An 11,532-nucleotide genomic window follows, 5' to 3' on the forward strand; every position below is an offset into this window, starting at 1 on the left:
TAACTGATGACAAAGACTTTCAACCAATCCACGAGTTGATGAAGTGAGGGTGTTTGGTATGCTCTGCGAAAGAGTAGTTTGTGCAAGGAAGGTAGTAGTAATTCAAGGTTTTTACAATTTAAGGTGCAACAATATTTCCTAGATACTGCACGCTGCATTAAAGCGATTCACATTTCCTTCAGCCTGCGGACGTCTTTTGATATAAAGCAATCGCGTCCAGAATGGCTGCGGTATTCGATATCGAATTGCACGACGTGGATACGGTGAATAGGGACGAGTCTGACGATGATGTTATCGAGATTGGCGAGGTAACTTTCCTGCTTGTCCATTTACGAATTTCAATATTTTTTTTTATTATTCCATACTTCTTATTATACCAATCAAATCGTCACTTTTTTGCAGGAGGACTATGATGCTAATCCAAATGTGAATGAAATAATTGAGTGAGTAGATTTTTATATTTAATCTGTAAGTTGATTTAATGTACTAACATAATGACAATAATATTTTAACAGGTCGGATGGTGTAGAGACGGTTGCTATATCCGAACAAAATGTTAATCGTGGAAGAGAAAGAGCTGGACCACAAGATTTCGAACTTTGCAAAGTTATTGGAAAAGGTGGATATGGAAAGGTCTTTCAAGTACGTAAAATAACAGGAAATGACAGTGGTACAATTTTTGCTATGAAGGTAAGTTGAAAATAACATTGCTTCGTTTGTAAATTATATAGTCGAAATATGTACTATTATCGTGAGAGTTAATAACAAATAATATATTTTTATTGCTTCACTAAATGTTATATAAAAAAAATAATTTATTTTTTATATATTTATATATAGTGAATTTATGTTTATATATATGTTTTGCTTTTTTGTTTTTTATAATATGAAGAAAATCTTCAAAGACATCCTGGCTAGTTGATGAGTGATAGGGTAGTATGGGTTTCTTACCTATTAAAACCCTTACAATAACTCTGGTACTCTCCCTTAGAAGTACATCTGGGGAGAGTCCTTGGGTGAGGTACGCTGACCTCACCCTTTTTCTTTCTCTCTTTTTCTCTTTCTCTTTCTCTTTCTCTCTTTCTCTTTATATATATACATATATGTGTGTATGTGTATATATATATAATATAATATAATATATAAAATTATATTTTGAGACTAAAAAAGGATTATATATTTTTTATGAAAATTGCATACTTTCTTGTTTTGTTCTATTTTGTGATAAATTTTCAAAACTATAAGATTTTGTTATTGTATTTATACATTAGGTGTTACATAAGGCATCTATTATAAGAAATCAGAAAGATACTGCTCATACAAAAGCTGAGCGAAATATTTTAGAAGCAGTGAAGGTAAGCTTCACATTTATTAACATATTTTTAAATTTATATAATTTGTATTTAATATAATTTTTTTTTGCAGCATCCATTTATTGTAGATCTTATGTATGCTTTTCAAACGGGTGGTAAATTATATTTGATCTTAGAATATATGTGTGGTGGTGAACTTTTTCGACATTTAAATGATGAAGGAATATTTTTAGAAGATACTGCATGGTAGGAGCATTCTACAAGTATATGTTATTGTTTGTTTCTGTATTGTTAATTAAAAATAGTTTTAAATTTAAAGTGTATACTTTTATTGCAGTTTTTATTTATCAGAAATAATATTGGCTTTGCAACATCTTCATTTACAAGGAATTATTTATAGGTATTATATATTTATAACATCAATGATTACATGTTTTATGTTAATACTGTTTTAATAAGTATATTATTAATTATATTATAATTTGCTTTATAGAGATTTGAAACCAGAAAACATTTTGTTAGATGCAGAAGGTCATATTAAATTAACTGATTTTGGTTTATGTAAAGAACATATACAAGATGGGACAGTTACACATACGTTTTGTGGTACTATAGAGTACATGTAAGAGAGTGCTGAGTATTTTTTTTTTTTTAAATATCTGTTAATTGGGAAAGAAATATCATTTTTTTAACATGGTATTACTTTTTTAGGGCTCCTGAAATTTTAATGAGAAGTGGACATGGAAAAGCAGTAGATTGGTGGAGCCTTGGTACTTTGATGTATGACATGCTTACAGGATCTGTATGTATTTCTATGAGAGCATGCATTGATATTATATTTCCATATTCATTGTATCTTTGTAAATTGTATTACTTTTATTTTCAGCCTCCATTTACATCTGCTAATAGGAAAAAAACTATAGAAAAAATTCTACGTGGCAAATTAAATCTTCCTCAATATTTAACACCTGATGCCAGAGATTTAATTAGAAAGCTACTGAAGGTTAATAAACACTTTATTATTTTATTTATTTATTTTAGATCTTCTTTTAGTATCGATTTTTAATGATATACAAGTAATTTTTATATATCAACTTTTGATACAGAGACAAGTCGCACAAAGGTTAGGCTCTGCGCCATCGGATGCAGAACAAATAAAAAATCATCAATTTTTTAAGCACATAAATTGGAACGACGTTATATCCCGAAAATTAGAGCCCCCATTTAGACCAATATTAGCAAGTGAAGATGATGTATCTCAATTTGACAAGAGATTCACAACCTCTGCTCCTATAGATTCGCCTGCAGAATATACTTTAAGCGAATCAGCCAATAGAGTATTTCAAGTAAGTTTTTCTTGTTAAAAAAATCACGTTTATAAATCTGATAACGTTTATTAAATCTCACTTTAGAGAATTAAGAACTTTTAATTATTTTATAATTTTTCTTTGATTAATTTGCTTATTATTTAATCTCTTTAGGGATTTACATATGTAGCACCGAGTATACTAGAAGATATGTATTCACAACCAAGAGTTATAAATGCTAGAAGTCCTCGCAAAGGCAATACACGTGGTTTCTCACCAAGAAATACACATTTCCATTTGCATAATTCGCATTTGCAAAATCATAGGCAAGTCCTTTTTTAGCACTTTATGAACATGATATAAAATCCTAGTAATTTAAGAAATATGAAAATCGATTTTTACTATAATCATTAAGTAATTAAATATGATGTTTATCATTTAATTTATAGGCATAATGGTGTAGGACATAACAATGTGGAAGACACAGAAATGATAGAAATAGGCTAACTCTCACTTCTTAAATAGCGAAATAATGCTTAGCATTTTGGCCTAACTGCTGAATATCCGCGACCAATCCTCATGTCTCAGGGAGGGATTTTATAAACGTACAGAAAGAGAATAACATAGGATGGTCTGATCTTAACTGCTTCAGAGGATATTCAGCAGTTATGTTTAGCTAATTTTTTTTTAATCAAATATAACAATTACGAATTTATTAACTAATATTACGTTCTGAAAGAAGCGATGTGTGTGTAGCGGTTGCTGGTATCACTGAAAATAATACTTACATCTGATCTATAATACAGGAAAATAACTAATCTGTTAACCGAGGAAGACGGGCATATCTCACTTCTCCGGTGATACTAGAATAAATAATTTTTTTTTGTTCAGCCACTCCTACTAAAAAAACATTATACGTCCAATTATTTATTTTGCAATTCATTCGTTTCTAAAAAGATTCTCCGTCTTCATCCGTGTTATTTTATTTTTAATCGAAATAAACTTTGTACATTCGCGTTTATTGATCGCAAATCTCCTCGATTAACAGGTTAATCTTGAGTTGATATTTTGTTAGTAAATATAATGCGAATTTACATTTGGTATTTTGATTTATACATTTTCTTTTTTGTGGCTTACGTTAGCAGTGTATTTATGTACACATGTTCAGTTTATTGGCGTGTATGTATATGTGTACATAGATACGATCGAGTATTTAATATCCGCGAAGATATAATCCTACTTTTGTAGATATTATTTACAAAAGACAAATGTAAGACAACGAAAATCGTAATGCTGCCATCAACCGCTCTGTTGCTTTAATCTCTTTTTCACGCTAACACTTGATTATTTATAAAATTAATTTTAGCAGCACATTGATTATTTATAAAATTAATTTTAGCAGCAATAATGTTTCTATGGGAGCAACGACGAGCATATTTTGCCTAAACAATAGTTAAAGTTAGAAGCATTTATGCAATGAAGCAATGGAATTGCATTTTTACAATTTAAAGTTCCTAAAAAAAAATTGCAATATATATGAATATTTTGCTCACACGACGTAATAATATTCACTAATAGAAACTTACGAAATATAGTGAAATATCTTTAGCAATTTTTTCAAAATGCAATTAATTGTTCCAAAAATAGCAATTTATTGTATAAGCATGCTGCCATAGCAACCATATTACTGCACAATTGAAATATCTAAAAAAAATTAAGGATTTTATATTTGTTCCTATGTTTTACACTTATTATAGTGTTTTTTAATTACAAAGGAACATCAATGGTACAAGTTACCTCAGACTTTTACTTTTCTTATCTTTGTGTTAATTAATGCAATATTGACTATAGACATATATTCATAGATAAATTATATAATACAAAATATAAGCAAGAGTAACAATTTGATGCTCAGCAAATTTCCAAACTACCCAAGTGTTCACAGGCCATGATATCTGGCAAATATTACATTTAACTACTTATAATAATTCCATGGTCGAGATGCAATATTAATCCAATAACAGAACCTTTCTCTATATAATTTGTGCTTCACAATTAATTCGACATTAATATATATATATATATATATATATATATATATATATATATATATATATATATATTTAATGTTGCATTTCGACTATGTACGCAAGTAAGTGCGTATAATATACACATAAGATTATACTATTCGCAGTTGTATTGTAATGTAAAAATATCTATTCGAAAAATATTATGATAATTTATAAGCTATTATTGTATGTATCAAAGGACGTACACTTTCAATGTTAAATTAAGAATGTGCCTACAGAGTTTTCAAGATGCTACTAAAACTAGAACAATGTGCCGAATTTAGAAACTTAGACAGGAGACATACCTGGAGCATATTACAAAGTGTCGTTAAATATTGTTAAAACAAATCACTGTTAAAATCAAATAAAATTAGGATTTTCTTTTTTTTTCTTTGCAATTCCAATTGTAATACTTTTTACAAAGAAAGTATAAATTATAGAAAAAGAGATCTATTATTTATTATTAATTGTTTGTAAACTGAACAATGAACTTTGTAGCGAAAAAATATTTCAAAATATAGCAAATAGAGAACTTTGTAGTTGAATTCTTAAAGCTCTAATGATGTGCTCTCAAACAGACTGTGACATCGATACTCATTGTTATGATCCATTTTTAACAGGACCTAAATAAGGATTATGGCGCTACATGTTACTATTATTAAGGAATTCTTGCAAATTAATATATCAAATATTTATCATGGTACACACGTTCAGTTATTTAACAACTGTTTTAAAAAAAATGACAAGAAGTATTATTCAGTAATCTTCCTATCATAAATTAGGAGCACATATTTATCGATTGAGGCACGATTTATATTAATTGAAAATTATAAAAAATGTTAGAATGAAATTAACACAATTAACCTCTACCAAAAAGGTAATCTGTGTTTCATGCTTCCAATTAAGAAAAACTGTAGTTTTTTCAATTGATTTATTGCTATCATGGTTTGTAATCCTCTTTAAATCGTGTATACAAATAAATATAATGATTTGTGACTTAAGATCGTTCAAATATGTTAGATTATTGAAATGCATGAAAAATGATACAAATACCTAGACGATCATGGAAAATATTACAAATTAAATTAATGTTTTATATTTAAATTTATTTAATCGATATGTACTATCTAGATAATACTGTATAATCTTGCAATAATAATTTTTATTTTTAATTATGTAACATAAGACACAACAACACACACAGATTGTGTTTATTATTACTGCTACTGATATGATGATTGTTTATATTATGGTATAAAAACATTAATAATTAAAATTGAAATTACTATAAAATATATCACATTGATCAAGGAGTCCAGTGATGGGTTGGTTAGTTAAGAAATATCCACAAACGTTGTATGAATTACAAAACATCTTAATGAAATTCAAAGTTTTGTTCACTATTAATTGTTCATTATCCTTGATTTCGCAATGTTTTATAACTAATACAAACGTAATTTTTGATCCATTTTGATGAATAAAGTTTTATTTAAAAAATGAAAATTTAAGCATGGACTTTGTTTTTTGCTTGAAAAAAGCTTTATTTTTATACATAAATTATTCTTCAAAAAACGCCACAAATAAAATAAAAATTAACAAGAATTGTTGGTAAGAATAGATTTCTCTTTACATTATGAGTATATGTTGGCAACGATATAGTTGTGATTTGTCGATCGAATAAAAATTGTCAGTAATTAAAGCTGAGGGATATTTCTTATTTTTACAGATATCGAATCAATTTTCTTTTACATTTCAACGAGTAAATATCAAACTTTTTCTTTTACCAAACAGATGAGATAGAAAATTTACTTTCGACAATTTCATAATTATTTCAACCATCCGTAATCTACACGGTGTACAATAAATTCATATTTAAACGATATTCGTTTAAATATTACACAACTCGTGGCACGCGATAAACAAAAAATAATTTTAATTTAAAATTCTAATACTTAAAAATTTTGAACTTGTGGTCATTGGTTACATGTGACGTCACATCAAAAATCGAATTTTCGATAATTAAAGTCGATCGAGAATTTTCGATCAGCCTTTCTTTATATTCCGACGAGTAAATATCGAAGTTCTCCCTTTCGTAAAGGGACAACTTCAAAATTAATACTTCCGATAATTATAAATTTATTTAAACATTATAAAAGTACGTAGAGATAAAAAAATTAATATTTAAACAATAGTAAATTCGGTTAAACATTAAATGGGTTGTAACACTTGTCAAATATAAAATAATTTTAATTGAATTTCCCTTCGATTTTAATTTTGAATTGGCGGTCCTTGGTTACGTGTGACGTCATCAAAATCGAACCTTCGATCGACTTTGATCGTCACTGGATCAGTCTTGTTTTATATTTCGACGAGTAAACATCGGAGATCTCAAGGATATCTTTCTTGCAAGTAACAACAAAGAGCAAATGCAAGTATAATTTTATATTACACATTTCTTGAATTACTTATACAATTTTTTTTATTTTAGACTTAAATTTTAAACTGCCGGTTCTTGGCTATATGTGATGTCAACAAAATCAAACTTTTGATTGACTTTGATTGTCACTGGATCATCAGTCTTATTTTGTATTTGGACGAGTGAACATTGAAACTCCCTCAGGAAGTCTTTCTTGCAGATGTCAACAAAGAATTAAAGTAAATATATCATATATTCCGTAAATAATTCATTATAACAGTGATACTAATTATTTTGTTTGTATTTTTATGTTTCAGAACTTCATTGCAATCGCGCGCATAGCAATGAAGTAGTCGAGTATTTGTATCGTTAAAATAATAATATCGCGAAATAGAAGCAGTGTTTGTTCGTTCGCGTTTCGCGAATTAAACAATAAATGTTTTTGTATCGATTGCGTGCAATGCAATCCTTAGAGTCAGTGTTTATTAGCGAAGTTTTTTGCTTTATTAACAGTCGCACAAACTGTATTTATAAAAGGTAGTAGAATTTCGCGAAGTAAATTCAGTGACCGTTCGTTAATAAATAACTACCGCGAATTAAAGTCAGTGCATCATTGAAAAGGATTTCAATCAACTTCGATATCGACCTACCTCATTTTCAACCACCTACAAATCATCCACCCTCAATTTCGACCTAAATCGCGGACGAGTGTTTTGGAGCCATCGCAGAACTTCTTAAGTAGTAAGTGAATTTTTAAGTTCCTCCGATCATTCAATCACGTCGAGGACGAAAGGTTCAATTCGACACGAGTGATTGATTGTAATTAATTAGTAGAAGAGTATCGAGTGACAAATTTCTTCGGAGATTTACTCGTGGTGTTTCGTGTTTTTTGATTTATTTATTAGATTAGGACAGGGTTTTTTGTTGAAATGAGTTAATTATCATTGTTCGAAATTCCGAATATTTTAATCTTTTCGAGAGTTTTATTTTATTAGCAAAATTGATTTAACGAATTTATATTTAAATTTAATAATATAATAAAAAATCCTTGGACGCTCCATTTTACAAGCGATTACTTTAATTATTAGAAAAAAAGATCATGCAATTTCGCTTGTAATCCAGAGACTATTCATCGCGAATGTCTTCTTGCTTATTCTTTATTAAAACTCGCGGTTCTTTACTATACTCGCAAGAGAAAAATATTTAAAATATAATGTAACATCTGCAAAAAAGTATAAACAATTAGGCATGAGAATGGTATAACCAAACAAACTTGTACATCGATGCTATAGGATCTTAGTGATCCTTTATTGCTCTTGTAGTTCATATTTTGTCCATATCTGTCGCTGAAGTCGCAAGTGTGATTAAAAGATGGTAACCAGCTTTAACGTTAGAATTACAATGAAATATATCACATCGATTGTGAAGTCCAGTGATAAGTTATTTTCCAAACATTCACAGACGTCATATGAATTGCAAAACCTTTTATGAGATTCAAAGTTTTGTAAAGATATCTGGATGCTTACAGCTGTTAATTGTTCAATACAATAATAAAATTACAATAATACAACAATAAGATCACGATCAATGTAATTCAATGGTATGGCATTCTAGCTATATGTGTACACATATCATGTTCTCCTCCTTTAACCTTGGCATTCGTTTCTTACATTTTTTATCTTTACATCCGTTTGAATGTGACGAAAACGTGTATAGCGCGTGATATTTAAGGCGTATAACATCTCTGTACATTACATATGCATTGCTCTAGTGCGCACGCGCGGAATTAAAGTACGCGCTTGGCAAGCTTTTCTTTATGCATGCAACCAATGATGACAATAATAATCACTCTTTAGTTGGTAAATTCTATCGAGACATGAGTTGTACGACGTCACGGCGGTGATTTGATTAAAAATATGTATTGCACATTAGCAAGATGGTAATATAATCGAAAAATTAATTCTTGAAACATAAATTGTGGGAGTTCACTGACAAACTGATACATAAATTTTGTTAATAGTTTTTGTAGGACAGATGCAGTGAGAGCTTTGAGTATGGGTGAAGTGGCTACTGCACTTAGACCCTTTTATTTCACTGTTCATCCTGATCTTTTTGGGCAGTATCCTACACAAAGAGTAAGTAGAAAACGATAGATACTATTTTTTTTTATATCACTCATATATTCAGACGATTGAATATAAAAAATTTTTTAAATCTTATATTAATGTAATTCCATATAATATTTTTATAAGCTTTTATTTATATTAATTAGATTTTTCTTTTTTATTTTAGACTGTAAATGAAAATTCTTTGAAACAACTAAGCTCAATTTTAGAAACTCTTCAGCAACAAAGACCTATAAGACCTACAACATTGCCATTTTACTTACGTTCAAAAGATGAAAAAGATTTGAAGGCTGGCAAATTTACATTAGTTAAAATAGAACTTAATGAAAAAGATTTAAGGAGAACAATTCGTTCTATCTTGAAGACATGCGATTTACCTACAACATTTGTAGATAAAATAGAGGAGAAACCATCCAACATTCAGTCTGAATCATCATTTAAGTCAAGATATTGGCAAAGAAGAAATAATCCAGGGGAAACGATAGATTTTTCTGAATTAGAAGATGATCCTATTTATGCTTCGATCATTATGAGAAGAAAAATGGATATTGAACCAGATACATTGAAGTAAGAAATAATTTATAAAAATCATTTAATATATAATAAATTATATTGAGCATTAATTAACGACATATATCTAATTTTAATTAGAGCATATCTTGAAAAACATATAAATGAAGTACATGTAAAGTTAGAAGCATGTAAATCAGTAAGAGAGGAGGTGAAAAAATTAGAGAAGGCATTATGTTTGGACTTAGGTCTAAAAAATATTATGTGGGATTGTGGTTGGAATATTGCTCATTATAGAGGTTGTTTATTAGCTTTTCAAGCATTAGCAGAACATCATCCAGAACCAATGGGAATTTTGAAAGACAGGACACTAATATTTGCCAATGACACTGGAATAAATTTAGAAGGAAATGTGATGTTAAACTCTGGTGAAGTGAGGAATAATTGGCTTGATGTAAGAATTGTTTTTTATGTCATATATGTAATAATTCATTATTACAATAATATTTCTTTTTGATAGCTTATCAAAAATGTACAGAAGTATGATACTATATTGCAAAGATTGCCAGCTTTTGAAAAGGCGATATCCACGGTCCTTCTTGATATTAAAGTGGGAAGACGGTGCGTAATACATCACATTTATTGAGTGACGGTAAGGCTCAGGGTACTCTATATGTGCAGGAAATTCATGCCTAAAGTAATGGCTGGTCAGTATGAACGTCAGCTTCGACAACTTACGACTACACTGTCCGATTATCGAGGAAGAAGACATTACCCGAACGTTTGGCCAACAGATCTATCTGCATATGAGATAGTAATCGAAGCGTTAGTAATGTTACATTATGGTAGCAAATTCTTAATACAAAAAAATAGTTAACATAACAGTTGTTTTTCATTTTTAGTGAAGCTGGTCCTTTAATGCTTTCTCCAACTGGACAATTTATTGTACCATCCTCTTGCCCAAGTTTTTTGCTGGTCAGTTTTATTACAGAAAATTTATCAGAAGCTAGCAAGAGATTGCATCATTATAATAAGTAAGAAAAAATATTCAATTTTTTTTTTATTTGTAATATGTATATAGATAGATAAAAATAACGAATTAATTCTTTAGATTATAAGCACACATAATTTTGTTCTAGTATAAAACACATTGAACGAGAACTCCATCAAAAGGTTATCAAGGAGTTAGGCTTGATTAATCTTAATAAAGATGACAGTATTACACCAGATTTAATGATACAATGCTGCGAACGATTGCTCATGCATAAAAGACCACTAGCTCCGTTATTAAACGATGTAATGCTTTGGGTAACACATTATTACTCTGTTATGAGCGATGGTGTATTATGTATACCATGGGATTGGAAGCTTTAATTTAGTGTAAAAAAGGATAAAGAATAATGTCAATTCATATAAATATATTTGTTAATTGTATTAATTGAACTTTATACTCTAATCTATATCAGAATTAATAGATTAAAAACATGTACATATATTACAATTATTTAAGTGAGAATGGCTGTGTGAGTGTGTGCCTCTTTTCCTTAGTAAATACAAATATCAATTGGATTTTTTCTATAGTCTTTATGTAAAATTAATAGTACAATATCAAGATGATAAAGCTTTATATTTAATAATTACAGTAATTTTTTTATTTCCTCTATAATGATTATATATACATAAAAAATAATGTACGTCCTGTTTCTTCAGAACAATTCAGCATTTTTTAGTGAAATTGAACATAAAACATAGATTTCATAAACTTCGAGTAAATAGATGTGTAGGATAAGA

General features: G+C 29.0%; 2 protein-coding genes across 4 annotated transcripts; both read left to right on the plus strand.

Moving 5' to 3' along the window:
* Window positions 1-62: 62 nt before the first annotated feature.
* On the plus strand, window positions 63-6,192 carry LOC127066770 (ribosomal protein S6 kinase beta-1-like). Its single transcript, XM_051000891.1, has 12 exons — window positions 63-308; window positions 403-443; window positions 516-690; window positions 1,272-1,355; window positions 1,426-1,559; window positions 1,651-1,713; window positions 1,807-1,935; window positions 2,025-2,115; window positions 2,200-2,316; window positions 2,420-2,659; window positions 2,795-2,946; window positions 3,070-6,192. Exons 1-12 carry the CDS (start codon window positions 222-224, stop codon window positions 3,125-3,127), a joined length of 1,371 nt encoding a protein of 456 aa, XP_050856848.1. The 5' UTR covers window positions 63-221; the 3' UTR covers window positions 3,128-6,192.
* Window positions 6,193-7,186: 994 nt separating this feature from the next.
* LOC127066767 (T-cell activation inhibitor, mitochondrial) lies at window positions 7,187-11,378 on the plus strand. 3 transcript variants are annotated; one of them, XM_051000885.1, is made up of 9 exons: window positions 7,187-7,344; window positions 7,423-7,846; window positions 9,126-9,240; window positions 9,398-9,798; window positions 9,883-10,195; window positions 10,262-10,362; window positions 10,405-10,566; window positions 10,644-10,775; window positions 10,881-11,378. In XM_051000885.1, the coding sequence occupies exons 3-9, from the start codon at window positions 9,160-9,162 to the stop codon at window positions 11,113-11,115; spliced, it is 1,425 nt and encodes a 474-aa protein (XP_050856842.1). In that variant the 5' UTR covers window positions 7,187-7,344; window positions 7,423-7,846; window positions 9,126-9,159; the 3' UTR covers window positions 11,116-11,378. The 3 variants fall into 3 exon arrangements, with proteins under 3 accessions (XP_050856842.1, XP_050856840.1, XP_050856841.1); XM_051000883.1 differs by lacking the exons at window positions 7,187-7,344; window positions 7,423-7,846 and adding an exon at window positions 8,132-9,044; XM_051000884.1 differs by lacking the exons at window positions 7,187-7,344; window positions 7,423-7,846 and adding an exon at window positions 8,135-9,044 and having other exon boundaries at window positions 10,423-10,566.
* The last annotated feature ends 154 nt before the right edge of the window (window positions 11,379-11,532 follow it).

The sequence above is a fragment of the Vespula vulgaris genome, chromosome 10 (genome assembly GCF_905475345.1).
Source record: "Vespula vulgaris chromosome 10, iyVesVulg1.1, whole genome shotgun sequence".
In the NCBI taxonomy this organism is placed as follows: Eukaryota; Metazoa; Arthropoda; class Insecta; order Hymenoptera; family Vespidae; genus Vespula; species Vespula vulgaris.